At 36.0% G+C, this 26,178-nt stretch overlaps 1 protein-coding gene across 4 annotated transcripts in view; it reads right to left on the bottom strand.

Annotated features, from left to right (window-relative positions):
• Positions 1 to 26,178, bottom strand: part of LOC6041244 (mitogen-activated protein kinase kinase kinase 13) — a 77,044-nt gene that overhangs the window by 20,818 nt on the left and 30,048 nt on the right. For 3 of the 4 annotated variants that reach the window (XM_038258685.1, XM_038258684.1, XM_038258686.1), the window contains 2 exons: positions 9,908 to 10,408; positions 1,514 to 1,708 (listed from right to left, as the gene is read on the bottom strand). In XM_038258685.1, the coding sequence (XP_038114613.1) occupies positions 1,514 to 1,708; positions 9,908 to 10,408 (696 nt within the window). Of the gene's footprint in view, positions 1 to 1,513; positions 1,709 to 9,907; positions 10,409 to 22,675; positions 23,693 to 26,178 lie in introns of those variants that run through there. The other variant, XM_038258683.1, reaches the window with a different exon arrangement.

The raw sequence follows: 26,178 nt of genomic DNA on the forward strand, positions 1-26,178 counted from the left end.
AAACAAGTATATTGTGCCTGATCCAGAATCAATGTTTAAATCATTTCAGAATTAATGATTAAATTATGTATACTACACTGAACTATTTGTTATCTTCCTATTGAATTATAGTTCTATCACAAAATCATTATTTAAACCTTTGATGAAATATTGTGAGCAACACTTCAAAATATAAAGCAATTACAAAACCAGGTTGAAGGATAAAAAACATGCTTAAAAAATCAAATGTTAAACTTATTCTTAAACAGTTGTCCAAATTACCCCACAAAAGGTGTTCATATTACCCCACAAGGTATGTCCATATTACCCCACAAGGCATGTCCAAATTACCCCACAAGGCATGTCCAAATTACCCCATAGGGGTGTTCATATTACCCCCACACAGAAATGTGGGGGTAATTTGGACACCTTTTAACTTTTGCAATAAAAATGGGTTTTTCATCAAAATTTATCGAAATGAATGACATTTTTCCATCAAATATAGTCTCTATTATCCTCTGGTGTCATCCACATTCCTTTAAAATATCCATACAGCCCGTAACAGAGCAATTTTCTTAGGGTGTCCAAATTACCCCACACTCCCCTACAGTTAGTCTACTAAGTTGCAAAACAATGAAATTTTAAAATATATTTCAAATTAAAAAATAGCTCTTCTGGGTTAGGCTGGTATTTTTTTTAATTTAAAGTTCTCCACCCCCACCCCCTTCAAAGATGGCCGGAAAAATCAGGGGGCAAAAAATATATTTTTCAAAAAACTTCAAAATTTCAATGGAAATTGATTTGCATTCAGCTGAAATCAATTTAAAATCATTTTTAAGCATGTTTGGGATGAATTATAAAATATCTAGAATTTTTAAATTTTCGATATTTATTATCGCAAAATGTTTTTTTTTGTGTTCGTCAAATCTAACATTTTTTGAAAACTTATAATTGCAAAACAACTAAACTGGTGTAAAATGTATTTTAAAACATTTTTTCCATGCAAATGTTGAAACTATGGCTTGTTATTTCAATATTTTTTTTTTTATTTACACAAATTAGCAGAGGTTTCAAACTATTTGGTTTTTTTTTCAATGGAAAATACGTTATTTTATGGATTTTTGAGTACGCCATCTAATCGGGCGTCTAATTAACATAGAAGTCCCTTTGTAACCAAATGTCTATCCCATCTCCATTTCAGGCTGCAAATTATTGGAAAACTCGTTTTTTAGAATGTTAAAAATAAAAAGGTTGAGTTGACAAAGAATAACCCAGGCCTCTGACCTCAAATGACTCCAAAAGTAATCCAAAGTGATCTGACTGTGTGTTATCTAAGATGGCGGCCAAAATCGTTTTTTTTTAATTCTTATATTTAGAAATTTTTGATAGATTGTTGTATAACGAATATCTTTTGAAATTGCCTTAGATTTTTTTTGCTCAGTTAAAACATTTATTTTGAGTGTATGTTAGTTAATGTATGTTGTAATGTAATGTAATTAATGTTTCATTCATATTTCCCCCTTCAAACACTTACTTGGGGCTCTTCAGATCCCGGTGGATAATCTTGTGCGAGTGCAGGTACTGCATGCCGTGGGCGATCTGCTGCGACCAGGACACGAGCCGCTGGGGCGAAATGACGTCGCCGCCCTGGGCCAGGATCGTGTGCAGCGGCCCGAACGCACAATACTCCATGATCATGCAAAACACGGGCGCCTGGGTGCATACACCCCTGTTTTGTTTGGTTGATTGATGGAGAAGAAGAAAAGGGGCGCCAGGTCGAGACAGTCCAGAAGCAGGGGGGGTAGGGCGCCAAGAACGACGACGACGACGATGGCGTTGGCGTGTGGAGCCATCCATCCAGGTGTTCCCAGGGAGAGAGAGAGAGAGGGGCGCCAGACGATGTCGGGGGTTTAAGGTAGCAGCAGCGGCAGCAACATGGAATGAAAAAAGCAAAGGAAAGAACGTTTTGTTAGATTTATCGCCAGAGTTATATCGGGTCGTCAAGCTTATAAATAAGTTATGTAAGAAATTTGGCGACTTTATTGGAATGGGTTGGAATTTTGTTTTGTTTGTTTTATAGGTCGATGAGAGAAAAGATTTGTTTTTTTTTTACTATTGAAACTGAGCTGGTTACATAACACATATATCATTGTTCTAAGCCTAAATAAGTAAGAACAAAAAAGTTCAAAAAATAAATAAAAAGATAACAATGGCCTCAACGCAATCCACTTTGCAACCCGGCGTCAGCCGTGTGATTCCCAAGAAATGATAACGTGACGCCGACCAACGAGTGTCCAGTCCGGATGTGGCACGGAGCTATTTCCAGGGCACGTTTTATTTACCCCTCCCCCCCCATCACAGTCTGTCGTGTCCTCATAATTAACACGCTTTTCTAAAGTGGATACTGCTTGAGTGGTGGCACGGCGCCGAGTGGCAAAAGTCAGTCAAGGTTTTTTGTTTGTAGCTTTTTTTTCTCTCTTTTTAATCGGATATTGTTACACGGATGGCTAGAGATGGATTTCCGTGTTCGGTTATCGTTTACTGATTGATTGTTTGAAAAAATGTTTCAAAGTTTTTATTTCGTAAAGATTTTTTTCAGGGATTCATAAATTGCACAAAAAAGTTGCACAAAAAAGTCGCAATTTTCAGTGTAAGAACGGGCCTTGACCGATCTTATGCACCAGGTTCCCGATGAACACGCACTGCCCTTACACCTACATCTCACCCTTGCTCTGAGTCAGTACGAGCAACACGCTAGAACACGCATGAATTCATAAATTGCACAAAAAACAGTTGATTTTCAAAAGAAATCAAAATAAAACCAATCAATACCACACACATCTGATTCCTTTAAGTTGTATCGTGTGCGTGTCGTGGGCGTTACCTTTTCAACGCTCCGGTAAACCGATGTGGAATGCGATGTGTTTCAAGGGCATAATTGACCCTGTGGTTCGATGTTTACGGATGTGAAGCAAATGCTCCCGAAAAGTAAAAAAATAATACAAAAAACTGCCTAACACAAGAGAAAGAGTCAATGAATTGTGAAGGCTATTAAATCGATTGTTTATCACATTGCAGGTGAAAAAACAGCTTTACGGAATACAGGAATCAATCAATGTAATTTTAAGGTTTTTTTTTTTATTTTGGCGAAGCATTTGATGTTGTTTTGTCCATTAGTATTTCAGTGTGAAATGCTTGTTATTTTATATAATTTGAAAGAAAGAAATTATGAGCAATAATTCATCAGTTTTCTTGAACTTTTTTTTTTAATTTTGCATTTATTTTGAACAAGCGACATAAACTTTGAAAAATATTTGCAACGGCCATATCCAAATAAAAAAAAAACGATTTTACGGTATTTTTTTGCCATCAAAAACAACATTCTCGTACTCAGTTCATATGAGGATCCATTTGCAATCTGTTATGGTCCGAGGTCCATTTTTTGAAATCTCGTGACGGTACGGCCCCTTTCATTTTTGAAAAAAGAGGTGTTTTCAATAAACTTTTTTTTTGTAAAATCGCGATAACTCGTGATGTTTATAAGCAAACCCCTCATGTCTAGGTATCACTTTTTTTTTGTAATTGTCTGCTCTACAACTTTGTAGAACATTGTTACATTCTAAAAAATAACCCTGCAAAGTTAGAAAAAACACGAAATTTTAAAATGAAAAATTTTGTTCTAAATAAAAAAATGACCCATCTGGGTCAATGTAGATTTGAAAAGTACATCAAATTTCCCATAAAATGACATGTTCCAAAAAGTAACGGAAAGTGGGAGAATTTTTAAAACTTTTTCATCGTTTTTTTTCGATGAAAAATACGTTTTTTCGGAATTCTGAGTACGCCATCAAATCGGGCGTAGAATTTTACATAAAAGTCCCTTTGACACCAAATGTCTATCTCATCACCGTTTCAGGCTGCAAATATTGAAAAACACCTCTTTTTTCGCATGTTCAAAAATGGAAGGGGTCGTACCGCCCCTCCGTCACGAGATATCAAAAAACGGACCTCGGATTCGTGATCAGGTACAAAAGTTTCACGCAAATTGAAGAGGGGTCAGGGCAACTGCTGTGTGAGTTGGCGGAGAATCACCCATACATCCAAAACAGATATTTTTTTAAAATTAAGAGCGTTTTTAACCCTCTACCGCTCATTTTTTTTTTGATTTATTTTTGTTTTCACCTTGTTCAGGAGGTCATTTTGAGCAACTTTTGTTTTACGAAACACATTACTTCCCTTGTTTTGTGATCTTTTGTTTTATTTTTAGTACCTTAATTTGCAATTATCTTGCTTAGTTTATTTTAGTTTTTAGTAGTATTTGGTCTATTCTACCACCTCCTATCAATATCAATATTCTGCCTTTCTATTTTTTTCATGTTTTTCAGCAAATTTTTCAAATTTTTGCTTGTTTTCACCATTTTCTGCTCTAGAATGGCACTATTATAATTTAAATTGTAAAAAATGCGAGTCTGGGACACTGAAAAAAATACTGCTTGCTTTTTTTTACTTAAAATATAGCAAATGTTAGTAAAAAACACAGCCTAAGTTTACCCCTTTAAAAAATGACATTTTTTTTAAACATTGCAAAGTGGTCCAGATGGCAAAATTAAGTAGAAAATGGATTTTCCGTAAAATTGAGAAGTTTTGGAGCTTTTCAGAAGAATTGTTGCAAATAGAAAGGGACAACTTTTGGTTTGGTTGAAAATTAGGCTGGTTCACGATTAGGGTGACTTTTAAAATCTAACTATTCCGAATTTTTTATTTTTGACTTCTGGAAAGTTGCTGGGCTTCCACCAACATGTTGTATCCCAATTTAAGGCTTCTACGACCAAATGTATAGAAAGTATCTGAGGAAACCTTTAAAAATTAGTTTTTTTAACGTGGCAATTCAGGGTTAAGTTTTAGAGAAAAGTGATATTCGGGGCACGTTGAGGGCCTCCCCCCCCTCGAACTCGAAAAATCTAGGGACTTAAAAAATTTGTTTTTCCAAAAACCTTAATTTTTTATGGAACTTGAATGGTAATCTGAACTGAAATCAATTTTAAATGCAGTCCCCTGTTCTAGAATCAATATTAGCATGTTTGAGGTGATTCAAACCTCTTTTTAATTTTGTTGAATAATCGATATACAAACCACAAAAGTGTCAAATCTTATTTTGCTTATAAGTTTTATTATGGATAAATTTATTTAAACAACAATAAAAATGAATGATGTCAATATTGACGTTTAACTTACCAGATCAGTTAAAAAATATCTATTTATGGATCAAACATTACTGATAAGCTGTGATTCCCATTGTATGGAGAAAAACAAAATATATTCCATGAAATATTTGTTGGATCTTTTAAAAACATTATTAATGGAAAAGGGCACAATTTCACAAACGTTTTATTTAGTTTCCATTTTTTAATTATGAACTGCTGAGCTGTATCTTCTTAAATTGAATAAAAAAATCATTTAAAACACCTCAACCTGATGTTTTAGTAGATAATTTAGATCATCATTATTGTTGGGACCATGAAAACAACAGCAGATCTGGGCTCACTGATCGCAGCTGGATCTGCCATCATGTAGCTGCCTTAGACTCTGCTTCATTCGTCTATTGTCTAGCGACGTAATTATATCGTGCCGTCGCACAGGCGGCTTTGTATATTTTGTACAATTTAGTTTGTTTGTCCGTAATAAATATATTTTAATCTGTGGCAAAACATGTATTTATTCGCGGTCCGGCTAGAATGCAACAATTATGAAAGTTCAAACATTCTTCGATTCATTCTCGAACATTATTTTTTACTTTTATTTAGCATATTGTAACAATCTACATAAACTATTCAAACTCGCGTCGCTAAATACTGTAATGGAAGTTTGATCTGGATTCAACTTAAATTTATTCATACTTGAGTAAAATCGCATTTTTGACGTAGACTTACGTCTTTGTCGAAGGTACTGGGGTGCCATTTCAAAAAACCCGGGCCGAAGGCCCTGGATTACTGCGTCATCCGTCAAACGCTTATATCTTCCTTCCCTCTAATCGAATCGACACGATTTATGTTCCAATCGATTCGAAAATTATTCAGCAATTTGCAATAAAACTTTCATTTTTGGGAAAATAGTTTAACTATTGAAACAATTGAATGTTTTAAAATGTTTTAAAAATGCACAGATTTTGCAAGCAAAATGAGCGCTTCCCACTCACGGACATGACATTCCCAAGTACCTATTTTGAGGGGAAAATCATCCGAGCAACGCGACCGAGTGTAGGTCGCGAAGAAGGAGGGGAAGTAGCGGGCCGAAAGGCTATATAAGAACGCGCGCCAGAGCCCATTCTATCATTCACGTCTCAGACGTCGGACCGGCAGCAGCAGCAGCAGCAGCAGGAGAGAGACCAGAACAGCAGCAGCAAGAGAGAGGGACCAGAACTGGAAAAGAAGCGCGCATCGCCTTCTCGTCGTCACCGTCAGCCAGTTGCCTCTCGATGGCCGGACCGTTTGGATCTTTCGTGGTTGCCGTGGTTCGGAGTTGCCTCACTCCCCGTCCCTCGTCCCACCCGGGACGAGGCATCAACGAGATGAGGCGCACGCCTGCTGCCTTCCGCTGAAGAGCCTCTCGTGGGTCAAGCCGTGGTTGTGAAACAACAACTAGCTCGTCCAGGGTTGTTACGGACGGCGCGGATCGCGCGGATGGCGCGGATGGCGCGGATGGCGCGGATCTGGCGCGGATTTGCTGGCTAATTTTGCTTAGGCGCGGATTTCGCGCGGATAGCAATTTTGATAAACAACATAATTGAGAACGATAGAATTTCTTTCAAATTACAAAGGAAAATATTATTAGGAATTAAATAAATTCAATCTTTTTCGTTGAGTGCAAAAACACCAATCTCTTTTTTCTTAATACGAAACTTTGAAATAATCTTCAAGGAACGATTTTTATTAAATATATTGAGATTTGTTATATAAATTTAACATAACATTACAACTCATTATTTTTAAAACATCTGCTTAAAAATTCATATTAATAACAATTTTATTAAAATCAAAATAACAAAATTCGAAAAATTACAGAATTTAAAAAATTTAAGCTATGAAACTTTTTAGATTTTCTAAGTTTTTTCAATATAAAAATTAAAATTTTTAAATTTTTGGTTTATTGAAAAAACAACCTGCTAAAATCTAAAAGCGAAATGTAATGTTAAAATTAAAAAAATAGGAAATCTGGAATTCAGCAATTTGGAATTTCAGAATTTACATAATCAAATAATAAAAAAATAGAATTCATAATTTGAAATTGCCAAAACTTACAGACTCAAAAAACGTAAAAAAGTACGAATCATTTAGTTGAAAAATTACAAACATATTACAATTGTTTTTTTATTTATTTTTTATTTTTATGAGAAAGTTCTTAAGTAATCAAATTATTAAATTTTTAAATTATTGAATTATTGAATTATTGAATTATTGAATTATTGAATTATTGAATTATTGAATTATTGAATTGAGCATGAGCATGAGCATGAGAGACCACCCATGGTTGTCCTTCTCCGTTGCTGAACAGGACCATAATATCCCATCAGCACAACCGGTCACACGCTTCAACGATCAAATGATGTTTCCCTTATCAACAGCATGCATGAATGCGCTGAAAAGATAAAACATCACGATCATCAAAACTAGAGCCGGTGCGAATAGGAAACAGTCGTTGGCCACAAACGGCGCCCGCCATGTCAGTTTGTAGATCTCGAGGGAATGGGACGGGAATGTTAGTTAGCACAGGCTGCTACCAAGGGTGGGTTCTATACGATATCCACACCCCCGCGTGTGCCGGAAAACTACTTCTACTTGGGATTTTGTTAGTGGGTAAGGGTAATGGCCAGGATTCAACATAGAGGATGATGATGCGACTCAATTATCAATAAATTTTGTTTAATGGTGTGATGTATTATGCATTCTCAAGGCAAACCGTCGGAGTATGCGGATGAGACTATTCCCGGTTATTTGGTGTTGAGTTTAGCATAAATGATTTAATCTTAGACAGCCGGCTGTGGAAAGATAAAACCAACTAAAATGCGAAAACGCGAAACCGCCCGGATCGAAATACACACACAATCGGGGAGACAACAAAAACGGAAACGGCACCGAAAATCCTGCGTGAGGACCGCGACGCACACCGTTCAAATTCTCCAACGCAACTGTCAAACATCCCGAAACCGCCCGGATCGAAATACACACACAATCGGGGGGACAACAAAGACGGATATTGAATTATTGAATTATTGAATTATTGAATTATTGAATTATTAAATTATTAAATTTTTAAATTATTAAATTACTTAATTTTTAATTTTTAAATTATTAAATTATTAAATTATTAAATTAATAAATTTTTAAATTATTAAATTATTAAATTATGAAATTATTAAATTATTAAATTATTAAATTATTAAATTATGAAATTATGAAATTATTAAATTATTAAATTATTAAATTATTATATTATGAAATTATGAAATTATTAAATTATTAAATTATTAAATTATTAAATTATTAAATTATTAAATTATTAAATTATTAAATTATTAAATTATTAAATTATTAAATTATTAAATTATTAAATTATTAAATTATTAAATTATTAAATTATTAAATTATTAAATTATTAAATTATTAAATTATTAAATTATTAAATTATTAAATTATTAAATTATTAAATTATTAAATTATTAAATTATTAAATTATTAAATTATTAAATTATTAAATTATTAAATTATTAAATTATTAAATTATTAAATTATTAAATCATTAAATTATTAAATACTTATTCCAGAGTAAAATTTTGGCGAGAATTATCAAGTTCAAAATCCCTATATTTTATAATCTGGTAATTTATTTTATGGGTTTAAATTTTTGAATTTAATTTTTTTTCCTGAATTTGTTTTAAAAGCAACGATATTTAAAGCGTTACAAAAAATGCTAATATTGTTTCAGAAATGGCAAAAAAGGTTCCACTTGGTCCAGGTGGGATATGAATCCACAACTGATCAACGGTACTGATCCAAATGCTTTCTGTTATTTTCTATTTCCGTTTGAAATTTCATTCATTATGTTACTCTCTTTTATGTTTGTCGCAATTTTTTTTTATATGGCGCGTATTTCGCGCGGATTGGGTTTTGGGGTCGGCGCGGATCTGGCGCGGATTTTTTTTCGACTTTTCCGTAACAACCCTGCGTCGCATTCGCGACGAGCGCTTCTGAAAGAATTGCGTCGTGTCCAATTCCAAACTGTTGAAAGAGTTGCCCTCATCCCTCGTTCCACCCGGGACGAGGCAGCAACAGGATGAGGCACGCGCCTGCTGCCGTCTCACCAAACAGTTGCCTCTCGTGGCCCGTGGGTCAAGCCGTGGTTGTGAAACAATCAGGAAGGGGGTGAAGACTTCCCAACTCTTCGGAGTTGCCTTACTCCCCGTCTCTCGTCCCACCCGTGATGAGTCGGTGAAATGCCTTTCAGGAACTAGTGTTGGTCTTCGGGGGTGCCGGATTGCACAGCTTTCTGAACCCCTCTCTCTCCAACACATTATGCTACCAAACTTTCATTCGGTTCGCGAAAAAATCGTTTTTCGTTTCCCATTCTAGTCAAAGATTTACCAACACATTCAAAGTATGGTTACATGGCAGTTGCGGTCCGATTGAGTTGACTGGAGTGTGTAAGTTCTGTTTTGTCGGGGGGCCCATCTCCCATTTACGATCTTATTCCGTTAATGTATTTCAAGTATCTAGCTAATTCTTCAAAATTAAAATATGGAAAACTCTATGTCCACATCTCAAAACTTTACGTAGTCTACGCCATTCCGGTTATGTCTGTGACATAACTACTTTGATTTTTGAAAAAAGGAGGAGGATTGTATAATTCGAAAATTTATAACAGGAAAACTCACTTGAACTTCACGATGTTGTCGTGGTCCAGCTTCCGCAGGTGCTTGATGTCGGTTTCCTTGACGTCGCGCACCTTCTTCACCGCGACCAGCTCGCCCCGGAGCATACCCCGGAAGACGGCCCCCTGCGCTCCACCCCCGATCCACACCAGGTCGGTGATGGTTTCGAACGGGATTTCCCAGTCCTCAGTCTGTTTGCTCTTCATCTCCATGATGTGGCTCTTGCCGATCAACGACAGAACCGGCCTCATACACCCGAACAGCCCATCCATCCAGCCAACCTGCTTGCTGGCCATCCCCGGCAGGCCACCCGTGAGCCCTCCACCAGGCAGGTTTGGCCAGCCGCTTTGGCACACGTTGTTGTCAACGCTGCTGTCGGTGCTGTTGATGGCTTCACCGCAGCCGACGCCACCGCCGGACGTTTGGATGGCCTGTGAGTACGCCGGCGGTGGCTGATCGTTGGTGATGCCCATCTGGCCCAGCTCCTCCTGGATCGACATCATGCTGGAAGGGAGAGGGGAAACGAATTGTTAGTGAATTCATTTAGAAATAAAATAAAGCTTTTTAGAGTTTTTTGTGAACATTCATGATGTTAAAATTAACACATTTGTCAAAAATAAACAAAAATATTCTAATCATAGTTATAATACATTTTAAAATTACGATACTTAAGGTTCAGCACTTTATATGTTTGTGTAATCTTCATTATCGTACACCTGATATCTAATGATAAGTTATCATGTGTACAATCGTCAATTATTGCTGGGAAATCACAGGCATATACATATTACTATCTTTATTACTGCAAAATTTACAGTATAATCGTCAATATTAAGTAAGTTCATCAAATGTGACAACCCGGGCAGACGGTAATAAAAAAAATATGCCAGTTGAATATCCGTAGTAACATTTTAATAGGGCGAATCTGCATTTGTAAACAACCAGTCTATCCCTCACGTCAAGTAAGAGGGGGATAGACTGCTTGTTTACAAACGCAGATTCACCCTATTGAACTGTTACTACGGATATAATATACTGTTAAAATAACAAAAAGTGTAATGGAATCCTCTTGAAAAATCCATTTTTGCCTAAGAGTTTAATAACAGTTTATGTTATCATAACAAAATTTGTTATTGGTCTAATTTTGGTTGAAGGCCAAAACAATATTTTCTGTTATGGAAGAATAACTCCAACTGTTATTAGGATGATAGGATTAGTTGTAAAATAACAATAAATAATAACAAATATTTGTTCGAAGAATAATAAAATTTTTATTAGTCTGTATTACAATAACAATTCAATAACAAAAAAATCATAGCGACGAATAACAAATCATGTTATAAATAACATAAAATGTTATTGGCTTAGTATTTTCAAATATCAAAAAATGTTATTCCCAAGTTATTTCTGTCTGATCGGGAAGAGACTTTATAAAGATGAGAAATTTCAAAAGCATTTCAATTAGATATATTTCTATATTAATACTAATAATTGTGGAAAATTTTCACATCACTGGACGCTAGCATGTATTTGCTACCTGTGCGCCAAAAATAAATCCAGAAAAAACCGCTGATATCATATAGTCTTATCGCTTATCGGCCACACCGGCGCGGCTGTTGTTTCCCGTTGCGTTGGCAAACAAAGTTTTGTCCTACGTCAAACCACGCCAGATATTGCCCTGCGAAGGTATTGGTGCCGACAGATATTTTTACTTTTCAACAGCTCTCTTCCACTTGATAGCAATCTGCCGATACGGGGCGGATAATGATGTGGAACGAACTGGACTAACACTAACACTACCATAAGTATTGCCATTATTAGGGGCTTATTTTTTTTCTCACGGGCCATTTTAGCACGAACGATTCAATCCCCTTTCACCCACTTCATCAAACCGCTAGCCCACAATCCCACAACCTACACGGATAACATCTGAAAGTGACGGCTATCGCATAAAATTTGATTTGCAAATTAAACTGGGAGAAACTAGGGCTCTACGAATGTTGTAGGACTTTTTTTTTCTCTCCGTGTCTCGTTATATCTTCTCGTTTCAGCAGTTTGTTTTAAAACAACTCATTTAACTGCTTTTTCGCGCGCGTTGGTGTAGTGCTGAACTGGGCCTGAGGGTCTCGATCGTATTTCTTGACAGATTTTTATTGAAGAAAAGTTTTAAATTCATCATTTTATTTGCTTTTTTTCGGTAATACATATTATTTGCATCACGGCATCGTAAGTCGATAGAGAAATTCATTCATCATAATATGAAGAAATCATGATTCTTCAAAAAGCAAACTGTTTTAACGTTATCTGATTTTTCATTTCTCTGTTTATGCAACAAGTTGCTAAACGATGATTTTTTCCTTTTGCCTTCCGCTTTTTTGTGTCTTTGCTCGGCTCAACACCAAAAAAGTGCCGAAAAGTATTACTTTTCCATATAAGAACGGAAAAGTTAAACTGTTCGATACAAGTGCTGAAAAGTTTAGCATTTCAGCACTGAAATAAATGCTCCAGAATAGGACGTCAAAACATTGGTGCTTAGAAATTCACGTATGAAACATACTAAAGCTACTAAAAATTGATCGTCTCGGGCTTCATTTGATAGTTTCACGTTCCATGAACAAATTCATGTACAGACATAGTCCATAAAAGCTAGTGTTTGGCATGGCAGGGCGTTTAGGTAGAAAATTTTGTTTTTTTTTTTGTAATTTTTATTTTTAAAAACCACTGCACAGTGGTCCAGATCGCAAAATTAAGTGGAAAATTGATTTTCCGAAAAATGGTGAAGTTTTGGAGCTTTGGTGTCTTGAGAACAGTTGTTGCAAATGGGAAGGGGCAACTTTTGGTTTGGTTGAAAATTAGGGTGGTTCATGATTAGGGTGATTCTAACGATTTGTTAGTGAGGGCAGATTCAGATACAGCGGAAAAAATGACATGGAAAAACATATATTTGGACAATTTTCGAATTTCGTTTGGGTGGTTCCATATGGTTTTCCCTTGAAAATTAGACTTTTTCAAATGAAGATATATCGAGTTTAAAGAAAAACACCCCTGCGATTTTTTCAGCGTTTGTAGTGCTAAATCTCCTCTTTCAAATGCAACTTGGCGTTTAAAATTTCGCCTGCGCCTTTTCGAGATATTTAAGATTTCAATTTGCATCTTTTTTTTACCTTAAAAAGGCTGTAACTTTTGACTCTTTAGTCCAAATTGACTTGTCAAAAAATTAAAATGTTGGATTTGTAGAGCTCTAAAAGTGCCCCGAACATAACTTTTCTCTAAAATTTAACCCTGAACTGCCACGTTCAAAAAACTGATTTTTGAAGGTTTGCTCAGATGCTTTCTATAAATTTGGTCGTAGAAGGCGTAGATTGCGAGATAAAATTTTGGTGTCTTCGACAAAGTTGCTGTGAATGGCAAGCCCACCAACTTTCTAGAAGACAAAAAAAATCCCAAAAATATTCCTGAAAAGTTAGATTTTCAAAATCACCCTAATCATGAACCACCCTAATTTTCAACCAAACCAAAAGTTGTCTTTCCCCATTTGCAACAACTGTTCTGAAGACACCAAAGCTCCAAAACTTCACCATTTTTCGGAAAATCCATTTTCCACTTAATTTTGCTATCTGGACCACTGTGCACTGTGCAAAATGAGCCAAAAAAATTTGCAACCGAAACTGATGTTTATGTTAATGACATTTCATGAAAAAATGTGAGATTTTCTCACAATGTGACGTCGTTTATCGTTTTTGAGCGAACAAAATAAAAATATCCAAAATAACGTCATGATTCGAAATCCGGACTCTTAGCAGCATGTCATTTTTGTTATAGCTGACAAAAAATCATGTAATAAGTTAGAAATGTAGAAATATAATCAGGATGTAGTACACATAGTCAAATTTAAGAGAAAGGATGCAAAATAAGTCTTTTCTAACAATTTTTCATCAAAATTTCAAAACTAAAACGACGTGTTGTGCTTCGTATCCCGGACACTGATCAAAGCTCATTCAAAATCCGGACACTTTTGCTTAGAATTCCGAACACTAAATTTTGTTTATGAATCACACAAATTTGGACTGAGATGATAGTGAATGACATTCTTCAGGTCTAAAATAAGCTGTTAACATCAAAACAATCGATATATTATATAAGGGTAATTCTCTACCAACTCACACGAAATCGGGAAAAGTTGCCCCGACCCCTCTTTGATTTGCGTAAAACTTTGTCCTAAGGGGTAACTTTTGTCCCTGATTACGAATCCGAGGTCCGTTTTTTGATATCTCGTGACGGAGGGGCGGTACGACCCCTTCCATTTTTGAACATGCGAAAAAAGAGGTGTTTTTCAATAATTTGCAGCCTAAAACGGTGATGAGATAGAAATTTGGTGTCAAAAGGACTTTTATGTAAAATTAGACGCCCGATTTGATGGCGTACTCAAAATTCCGAAAAAACGTAATTTTCATCGAAAAAAACACTAAAAAAGTTTTAAAAATTCTCCCATTTTCCGTTACTTGACTGTAAAAAATTTTGGAACATGTCATTTTATGGGAAATTTAATGTACTTTTCGAATCTACATTGTCCCAGAAGGGTCATTTTTTCATTTAGAACAAAATTTTTCATTTTAAAATTTCGTGTTTTTTCTAACTTTGCAGGGTTATTTTTTAGAGTGTAACAATGTTGTACAAAGTTGTAGAGCAGACAATTACAAAAATTTTGATATATAGACATAAGGGGTTTGCTCATAAACATCACGAGTTATCGCGATTTTACAAAAAAAAAGTTTTGAAAAAGTTACTTTTTGCGTTTCTCTTTGTTGCGTCGTCCGTGTCTGTCGCGGGTGACCATGAACGGCCATGATCGATGACGACCAACTTTTTCAAAACTTTTTTTTCGTAAAATCGCGATAACTCGTGATGTTTATGAGCAAACCCCTTATGTCTATATATCAAAATTTTTGTAATTGTCTGCTCTACAACTTTGTAGAACATTGTTACACTCTAAAAATAACCCTGCAAATTTAGAAAAACACGAAATCTTAAAATGAAAATTTTGTTCTAAATGAAAAATGACCCTTCTGGGACAATGTAGATTCGAAAAGTACATTAAATTTCCCATAAAATGACATGTTCCAAAATTTTTACAGTCGAGTAACGGAAAATGGGAGAATTTTTAAAACTTTTTAGTGTTTTTTCGATGAAAATACGTTTTTCGGAATTCTGAGTACGCCATCAAATCGGGCGTCTTATTTACATAAAAGTCCCTTTGACACCAAATTTCTATCTCATCACCGTTTCAGGCTGCAAATTATTGAAAAACACCTCTTTTTTCGCATGTTCAAAAATGGAAGGGGTCGTACCGCCCCTCCGTCAAGAGATATCAAAAAACGGACCTCGGATTCGTGATCAGGGACAAAAGTTACCCCTTAGGACAAAGTTTCACGCAAATCGAAGAGGGGTCGGGGCAACTGCTGTGTGAGTTGGCGGAGAATTACCCATAAAAATTTGCTAGAATGTAAGAAAATCTAAGCAATAAATTTCTGATTTGCCTTCCCGGTGCATCGGACGCCTATGAAATATTTCAGTGAAATGTTTCACATTTTTGTTAAACTTATAATTTTATTTAATTAAATTGGGTTGGCAATAACTTCAGCGTTCAAACAAATTTAAAATGAAAATTGATGTTAAAATTCAGCAAATAACACAGTTTTGACATTCATAATGCGAACATATATCTAAATAATTGATAAAACAAGATGAGGTGTCCGGGTTTCAAAGCGTCCTGGAATTCGAATTATGACGTTATATGCCTTCCCGGTTGTAATCATAGTCGAGAATGTTTTATACTAAAAACGCTAACATACTAAGAATTTTGAAATTCGTCACTAAAATGCAAATATCTCGGTTTTCCGTGTACATTATTTTCCTACAAGCTGCATGCACCAGTTTCGGTTGCAACATTTTTGGCTAATTTTGCAGATTGGTTTAAAACGGCCTGCCATGCCCAAACACAAGCTTTTATGGACTATGTCTGTACAGGAATTTGTTCATGGAACGTAAAACTATCAAATGAAGCCCCAGACGATCAAATTTGAATGAGGTTAGTATGTTTAAAACGTGCATTTCTGAAAAAATACTCGAAATTTGAAAATTTTTTTTCATTCAAGCAACCAATATTTTGACAACTTTTCATTTTTTAAGGACGCCCTACTGAAGAAGTTTCGATTACCCAAAGATTTCGCCTAATCCATGTTTTTCCCTGGAGCATACAAATCTCTAAAAAAAAATCCGCAGAGATTTGGCCATTTCCGTAAAAAGACCCCGGGACAGATTCCTTCAAATGGGCGATTCTCGATTCGAATCGGAATGATTCTTGCGACGGCTCAAACTTCATGAAGATTCTTTGCGGATACGTTAATTAAAACATTTTCAATTCTAGATACAGTACTTGTTCGGTAACTGGGCTGAGAACGTAGCCCAGTCACCGAATGCTGCTCGCTAACTGGGCTGAACGAAAAATAACGAGGGGACCACCGATGCATAATATTTTTCTGATTAAATAAAAAATAAAAGTTAACCAAATTTATTTACAATGCATTCTTTTCATATTTCTTTAATTGTGAATTAAAATTACATAAAAGTTTGAAAAAAGTTTTTTTTTATTTATTGAACGTGATTTTTGCATCCAGTAACCCCTCGGTGATTTCAGTTTGTTTTGATTTTTTGACGTTTGTCTGCTTTTTTAAGTTACCGAACAACTACTGTACTTTCGGAAACTCCTAGGAGAACTCCCGGAACCTGTTATAATGGAAATTTGCCTGTTTTTTCCAAATCATGTCATGTGTCGGCTTAATTTTAGTATCAATGTCACCCCGGTTTACGGTTGTTGTTTTTTCTGCATGTTTTCATTTTTAAATTATTTTTATTATGAATCAATCGTCTTTATTTTCTCCATCGCCAGTATCAACCTGTGCTAACCGCCTTCTTTGAACTTGTTTTGATGATTTTTTGCGCTGTTTGATAGTTTGGTTCGGTTCTACAAACAGCCTTGCAATCACGCACACGAAGTCGATCACTTGTGTAAACAACTTGTGCCACTGATAAGATTTCTTTTCCCTGTCCTGGGTGGCAATGAACTTCGGTTTAACGTGAACTAATGTTTATTGCTGGAATCAATTACAGAACAATTGGAAACATAAATAAATTCGGCTGAACATAAGCTAAAGGCAATTTTCAGCAGATGATTGAATAATTAGAAAAGTGCAAAAAAAGGTTTCTCAAATAATCATCGATTGGCCAACATGCTTCAATTTCCAAATGCTGCAAAAAGTGCTGATAAGATAAGAATATTGAGCTGGACAGCTATAACGCTGACCTACTGTTACATTTGCAAAAAAAAAAAACAGCTAAGAATAAAATCAGATTGTTTGCTTGTAATTTTTTATATTTCACTACAAGTAGATGTTTTGTCAACTCCTCGTCAAAAGGTCAAAACTTGCGTTTTTGCTCCATAGATCACAAGGCTAGCTTTTCCCACCGCCAAGCCGCATCAAAATTCACCGTGAAAGTTTCGGTTCATATCGAGTGTGAAAATCAGTTGGGAAATCTAGTGGACAGACTCCGGTCAGGTCTGAAAGTGTCTTTTCTCTCTATTGTTTACAGCGGAAAGAAAACGCCCGACAACTTGATGTTGGTTTTTCTCATGTGAAATGAATAAATGCTGATAATTAAGGTGTGCCGCGGACGGCGGCATGAGCTGAATTAATTAAAAATAAACTTGATGAAAATTTCTACAAAAAAAGACTCAACAAGGAGAGTGAAAACATTTTTTTTATTAATTTGGTTGGCTGGAAATTAACTTCGCAAAATAGCATTATCAATAATTCCAATGCAAATCAAGTCCAGAAACTTCCCATTCCATGTGTTCCATTCACCGTGAGAAACCATGAAATTTCCGTCATTTAAGTCGCCATCACACATGTGTATCGCTACAGTTCAACAAGCACCTGTACAACAGAGAAAAAAAAAAGTGCAGACAACTGTACTCGAACGGCAACAACAATCGATTTCCTTTCAACTGAGACTATCTCGTATACGATTGGAGAGGAGCCTTCAATGCCAACAAATGCGACGTTGAATGGGGGAAGTTACGCGCGAGAAATCACGAGGAATAATCACGTAGTCGCATCGACTGAAAAGCTCCCGAACAAAATACAGAGATCTAGGGGAAATATACCCTTTCTAATCAAACACCTATCTTCGTCATATAGAGAGTTTGATGCTCGATTAAAGCTCCAAAAATACTATTTAGGCTTTAAACTTACCAGTAACAGCACCGCCTCAAGTAAGCACGCAAATTTATGCCATTTACTGGTCAAAAAGATCATATTTTTACACATTTGATCATAATTTCTATTTTGCGAGACCATTTCTCATCATTTTGGTGGCACACACATCCACACGCAAGATCAGAGGTTAACTGCTAAACGAAACTCGCCATGAATATCTTTTCACTTGCGCTAACGATTTCAAAGCGCTTAAGATATTAAATTGCTTCCAACTACCGGCAACATGTTCTTTTGCACTTTAGTTAGCCACTCACTTAAAAAATAATCCCGAAACATGTAAACAATTAGCAAGCGCCATCAAAAAACCAAACGCGTTAAGTCTTCTGACGTTTGAATTTTGAATACCCATTCCAATCGAAGGCTGAAGAAAACCGAAAGAACAAAGGGTGGCCACCAACACCACCAACATGCTGGTGCAACGCCTGTTGGAGTGCCAGGAAATTTTCTCTATAAATGCTACTTTTCGTGAGTGTTCGCTTAAAATTACATCAATTTTGGCAGCACTAAGCAGACCCAAAAGAGCGCTGCACAGCAAAAAATAATGTAATTTTGGAAGGTTGAATATTACCTCTTTTCTGATTACACCAGAAAAGTGGTAAAATTACACATTTCCAGAGGTAAAATTACACCTTTTTTCTGACATAAAAGATGTACTCCTTCCCAGATGTAATATTACCATGATTTTTTTTTTCTGTGTGGAAGAAAAAAAGAACTAAGCTGAAAATAGAAACTTGGGCGTGACCCAATGCATTCTCGTCTGATTGGAATACACTTGGGAAATATTTTTTTACATGTTTCGTAAAAGGAATAGCATAACTTTTAGTAAATGTGAAAATAAACAGAAATGCATCAGCATCATTCAAACACGACCGCTTATTAGGCTTAAAATGGGCATATTTCCCCTACTCCACGTGTTACATTGGAACAGATTGACGTATTTAAAAAAAAAAGATTCTCGGCATGTTCACCTAGCAGAAATTCATTTTAATTTGAACATTTTAATTGTGGCAAAACACTTTGAAAAATATTTGCAGCTGCTTGAAAAGATTTTTTTTTGTCAACAATTGTACAAACTTCCGTAACTTTACAAAGCAGAACAAATAAAAAAATGTATTGTTTACACGATCAAAATGCGTAAGATTTATTTAAGATTATTCAGAAATCAAATGTAGCAAATAGTGTCTGTACATCTAAAATTTTTTAGAACATTTAAACATTTTTTACGTTCCGTGAAATTGGATGTTTTGGGATCATGATTCTCGTGAAATTTAGAGCGTGAAAATTCACTAATGGCCTATCTACAATCACTTAACTTAGAAAATTTCACTTAGCTTAGGAGTTTGAATCAATGGAAATGAATCTGATCTTCTACAATGAAAAGGAATAAAATTAGAAACTTGACGTATGGTTTGGAAAATTTCAAAATCTACGGTAAGTTGACGTTTCCATATCAAAGGTAAACAAACAACTGCATAGCAACGTATATCAGCCCAGCAAATTTTCTAAGTTGATTGTGGATGACGGCCGTAAGTTGTGTACATTTTCTAAGTTTTACTTTACTTAACTATTCTAAGCTAAGTGATTGTAGATAGGCCATAAGTCGTAATATAATCACCAAATTTTGCGTTGAATCGATTTCTCAATTCCACAAAAGTCTTTCAAAGTTATGGGACATCAAATGCTAACTTTTCAGAAATTTCCAAAATGTGCAAAAAATATTTACCCGTGCTATGAATTTTTGAATCAATACTGATTTTTTCAAAAAATCGAAATATTGGTCGCAAAAATATTTTTACTTCTATGAAAAATCAAATTTGCAATCTTTAGAGAAATTTTGATAAAGAGCACCGTTTTTATGTTATAGCCATTTTAGGTAACTTTTTTGAATATAGTCGCAGTTATTCATTTTTTTTAAATTAGTGCACATTTTTACCCATTTTTGAAAAAAAATGTTTGAAAAGCTGAGAAAATTATCTATATTTTGCTTTTTGAACATTGTTGATACAACCTTTAGTTGCTGAGATATTGCCATGCAAAGGTTTAAAAACAGGAAAATTGATGTTTTCTAAGCCTCACCCAACAACCCATCATTTTCTAATGTCGATATCTCAGGAACTAATGGTCCGATTTTCAATGTTAAAATATGAAACATTCGTGAAATTTTCCGATCTTTCCGAAAACATTTTTTTTTAATCAAGACTGACATTTTAATGCGACGTAATATTAAATGTTTGGCTTCTTTGGGCATGCCGAAGGCACCAAAAAAGTTTCAGTCGGATTAAAAAATACAATAAGGCCGTTGCAAATATTTTTCAAAGCTTATGTCGCCCCCTTCAAAATTGGTCCGAAAAATCAGGGGGGCAAAAAATATTATTTTCAAAAAAATATCAAAATTTTAATAGTAATAGAAGTCTAATCAACTGAGAACAATCTTAAATGCCTTTTTCTGCATTGATAATCATATTTAACATAATTGGACTCGATTAAATATTTTTTGAACTTTTATAAAATTACAATGTACAGCACAGCAAAAAAAATCCTCACAAAAAAAAATTTTCGTCGGTATTTAGAAATTTTGGAAATCAATTATTGCAAAACAACTGGACAGTTGTATGATGCATTTTAAAACACTTTTTTCATTCAAATGTTAACACAGTGCACAGTGGGCGAAATGGAACCCAAAATCGGACTTAATTGAACGCGGCTGGTTCCCTGGTATGAATAATAGTGTTTCTTATGTAAAAAAATCCGGGGAATCGATTGGTGATGGTTTCATCCACCGCACGAAACGGCAAAGGGTCCATTTTGCCCCAATTCCTCATTTTTTAACATTTTTTCTTGAAAATCGGTCTGTATTTAGAGCGGAGGCTTTATGCGGCCTTCCCAAATGCACTTAACTTATGTGAAAACGTCCCAGAAATCCAGTAAAAATAACCACTTGCACCGCAAAAATGATCTAGGGTCCATTTAACCCCAATTCCGCTATAAAAGCATTTTTGGCCGTTTTCAAATGTTAGGTCAGATTTTAAAAATCTGAAAATATTTTTATCGTAAAGATCAGACAATTTTACATAAGAATGACGATTTGCACTTGAAAGTTTGATACATTTATGTTGATATAGAAATTAAACTAAATAAAAGATTGAAGAATCACTTTTGGGCCAATTTTCCCAAACGCAGAATAAACTGCCTTTCATATACATTTTATTTTTATCAACATAAATGTGTCAAACTATCAAGTGCAAATCGTCATTCTTATGTAAAATTGTCTGATCTTTACGATAAAAATATTTTCAGATTTTTAAAATCTGACCTAACATTTGAAAACGGCCAAAAATGCTTTTATAGCGGAATTGGGGTTAAATGGACCTAGATGATTTTGCGGTGCAAGTGTTTATTTTTACTGGATTCCTGGGACGTTTTCACATAAGTTAAGTGCATTTTGGAAGGCCGCATAAAGCCTCCGCTCTAAATACAGACCGATTTTCAAGAAAAAAAAGTGAAAAAATGGGGAATTGGGGCAAAATGGACCCTTTGCCGTTTCGTGCGGTGGATGAAACCATCACCAATCGATTCCCAGAATTTTTTTACATAAGAAACACTATTATTCATACCAGGGAATCAGCCGCGTTCAATTAAGTCCGATTTTGGGTTCCATTTCGCCCACTGTGCAGTGGTCTGTAATTTCAATTTTAAGTTTTTTTTTTATTTTTTGCAACGGCCTAATTGAAATTAAAAAAAAAACTATTTCGTAGAGAATTACTCTTCTTTCGTATTCAACCTGGAGCAAAAAAAAAAACGACGCTTTTCAGAGATTTTTTTAAAGTTTTTTTTAATTGCATCGTTTTTACCTTTAAATGGCTTTAACTTTTGACCAATTAGTTCAAATTTGTTTTCAAAGATTTAAAAATGTCCGGAACATCAGTTTCTCTATAACATAAAATTTAACTTAACTGATTTTAGAGAATTTACTATGATGATTTTTTTATAGAATCAGTCGTAGAGGACGTAGATTACAAGGTATTTTTTGTGTTCTAAAGTTGCTTTGCATGCCCAACAACTCTGCAGCGAAAAAATAAAAGTAAAATTCATGAAATGTTAGATTTTCTAGAACAACCTAATCTTTAACCACCGAATTTCCAAATAATCCAAAAGTTGCCTTTTTTCCATGTGAAAGCAAAAATCATTCAAAAGATATGAAAACGAGCTAGCAATAAAAAAAAATGAGATTGTCCGACATCACAGTCCCGCAAATTCATCGAATCGCCCCAAAGTCCTTATCAGCTCGCAATACCACCTGATGATAATCCAACAAGTTAGCACAAAGGACTCAAGTATCTGCGTGCGCAAGTCCCCAGCCACCTGATTACAACCCCCTTGCCTTCCTCCACCCCCACGCTCCCCGTGTGCTAATCAAAACGCAAAGTTCCATTACCCCTTCCTGGTGATGATGTTCTCCTGGTCGAGTGTCGGTGACATCGACATCACCGTCGTCGCCGTCGTATCCGGCGGTTCGTCGCGCTTGTCGTCGGCTAGTGCCGTCGGCAGCACCGATTTTGTCATGAAAAAGACCATCCTTTCTTGACTTGTTCACTGTTGGTTGGGTTTTCTTTATTTTTTTCTTTGTTTCCTTGAATAGTTGGTAACTTTTATTTATTTGATTTTTTTCGTTTTTGCCGGAACGAATTGCTGGTATTGGATCCAATTTTGGCACATCGATATTTATTTTTGTGGTTTCGTGGTCACTTCTCCTTTGCAATTTTTCTTCTTTTTCTTTTAATTTGCCTCTACACAGACCACAGATTGCTGCGTATTACACACTCTGCACGGAATGGAGAACAACGGCCATACATCATGCCTTGCACACAGACTACACAGACAAACCACTGCTCGCGAGTAGGATTTCGAGGTCAACACGCCACTTCTTCACGTCGTTCTCAAATGGATTGGAATGGATTATTGAACGTTCTCGAAACTTTCACGGCGATCTATTTTCCGTCAAATTTGCAGTCGTCATTTGGGCACTTAACAATTTCGTTCACTTTATTCCAGATTAACCCTTTTTTTTCAGCACAGCAAGCGACGAACTTTTTGGCTGGTCAATCCTGGCCTACTACCATCGAACCTACGTAGTCGTTTCCCTTTCACTCACACTGCGATAGCGCTCGCGCATGCACAGGTAGTGCAGATGGTTTAGCAACTTGGCCACCAGAGGGCTATCACCCGGATTCGCGGTTCATTGTTGAAGTGTTGCGTTGTCTTCTTCGCTGTCGGTTTCGCGCAGTATTCGTGAAGGCCACCAACACACACACACGCGACGCTCGTTGAGTTGATATCCCGTTTTGTTCAAGTTTGAGCGGACGCAGATCAAACGAACGCACCGCGACGCAGGTTTTGACGGAGTTTTCCGCACGAACGACACCTTCCGACTGAGCGAGGTGCCGAGTGCTCTCTCTGGGTATAGTGTCTTCTCTGTGGTCTGTGAGAGGTAGGTATTGGTGTACGGTCTTTGCTGCAGGCGAGAATGATCTGGGATTTGGGTGGTGGTGTTTGTGGAGCCGGTCGTGGTAGTTGGGGTGGTTGGAATTGGGCGCTTGATTCAAAATATACCTTTTGATCAAAATAATTTTCATGTTGAATTGGCCATTGCTAATTTGTTTCAAGTTTCGTTCCCAAATCCCTTCAGAATGTTCCACAAAAAATAATATTTTAAGAATACAGTCATCCCACATATTCGGAACACCCACAAATTCGGAACACTTTTGTGATAATTTGTCAATAGCATGCCAAATGCACGCTGTTTTGTCGCCCCTTCTATTTCAAGGACCTTTATTTGAACATTTTCTTGCTATTTCACAAGTAAAAGTAGTACTTTTTGAACAAAAAACACTGAACGAGGGGATAGTCCTCACGAAAAGAAACGTGAGGAAAGTGCTATTTTGCGAGAGTATAGTTCTCTTCGTTCATTGAAACAGTTCATCCTATTGAGTAACTTATATAGGGACGTGGCGTTACATCGTGCTGCCACCTGGTTTTTTTAAGCGCAAGAGTGGAAAGGTCCTGAGTCATCGTCTAAAAATAGACGGCGTCCTATCTCGCCCAGCAAAATGAAGTCGATAAAGTAGTCGGTTTCGATGAGAAAAAGTGGAAAACGTGGTCTAAAAATAGCGACGCCATCCCCCTATGGACAAATGACCGCCATTTAGTCACCAAACCATGGTGGCCGATATGGCAAAGGCAAGGTTCAATATGCCGAAGGTCTTGGGTTCGAGTCTCGATACCGCTACTTTTTTTTTGATGGATGAAGTTTTTTTGAAGATGAACCCATGAGTGAAGTACTCTCGGTAATTTCGGGATTTATCCTCTCAGTCCACACACAGTAACAATTTACTACCGAATCGTGCACTTTATCCTCTCGTATGCCGATGTCCAGTTCTAGTTGTACCTCCCACAATTGCGGAACACCTGAAATTAACTGATATTTTCACACAAAAAAGTTATCAGACCATTCATAAAACATTACTAAGCTTGAGTTTCATTGGTTTCAGTGTGTGAAGTCAATATTTTCTAAAAAATGCTCCTAGAGCGAACCAAAGCTTGTTTACATCCGTACTCCCAAAACTGGGCAGCGCTTGTCCGAAAGAATAATTGCCTCGAGACGAAAGAATAGTGGTACCACACCCAAAACTGGGCATCTGCATACGAGAGGATAAAAAGCACGGTTCGGTAGTAAAATGGTACTGTGTGCGGACGGGGAGGATAAATCCCGAAATTAACGAGAGTACTTTACTCATGGGTTCATTTTCCAAAAAAATTTCAACTATCAAAAAAAAAAAGTATTGGTACCGGAGACTCGAACCCAAGGCCTTCGGCTTATTGAACCGTGCCTTTGCCGTATGGGCCACCATGGTTCGGTGGCTAAGTGGCGGTAATTTGTCCATATAAGCCACTAATAGGATGAACTGTTTCAATGAACGAATGAACACGCGAGAGGTCTTTACTCACGCAAAATAGTACTTTCCTCACATTTCTTTTCGGGAGGACTATCCCCTCGGTCTTAAACTTTGGGTGCATTTACGGACACAGAGAACACAGCTCGAGATGGGCGAAAGAATTATTCTCTCGAGCAAAAAAAGTTCATCCGTCAAAACAAAAAAAAAAAAAACAAAAGTATCACCTACGGGAATCGAACCGTAGACCTTTGACATACTAAACCCAATGACTTAACTGCCTCGGCCACCACAGCTTGGTGACTAAGGAGTGGTCAGATGTCGATGTATGACACTTGTTGGAGATTTATTGGATCATTTAACGAATGAACTCATTTATTTATGGTGGTGTGAGTTGGTAGAATTATTCTCTCGATTTTGGCGCTGAGCCCTCAATCAACTTTGAAGGAACCAATTTTGGGTGTAAGAAAAAAGTGTTCCGAATTTGTGGATTTCAAGGATCAATGTTTTTCTTTGAAAATTTGATATAAAACGTAAAATTTTACAGACGGTCAATACATCAATCGAAAGATCACAACAAAAGCTTTCAAATGAAGGTGAAAGCAAATCATTATTTTCAATTATCAATTAATTAATTGACCGATCTTTGAACTGTTCCGAATATGAGGGATGACTGTACATATTATAACGCTTGTTCATGCATTTTAAATCAAAAAGAAAAGTCCCCAACACTCTTCATGGGTCATGGGAAATTTTACTTACGTTTTACTAAAAATATAAAAATCTGGTTTAAAATTTGTTTTTTTTTTGCTTTTTAAATAAAATTCATAAATTATGTCTAATCTAATCTAATCAAATTCATAAATTATGTAGTATTTTTTTATTTGATCAAAACTTTTTCCATGCAAGAGACAATTTTGCATCATTAGGATTTCCATACAAGCCTCCATAAATTTATGCTGACGAATCATACAAAATGGGCATACAA

Source organism: Culex quinquefasciatus, chromosome 3, assembly GCF_015732765.1.
Source record: "Culex quinquefasciatus strain JHB chromosome 3, VPISU_Cqui_1.0_pri_paternal, whole genome shotgun sequence".
Taxonomy (NCBI): Eukaryota; Metazoa; Arthropoda; class Insecta; order Diptera; family Culicidae; genus Culex; species Culex quinquefasciatus.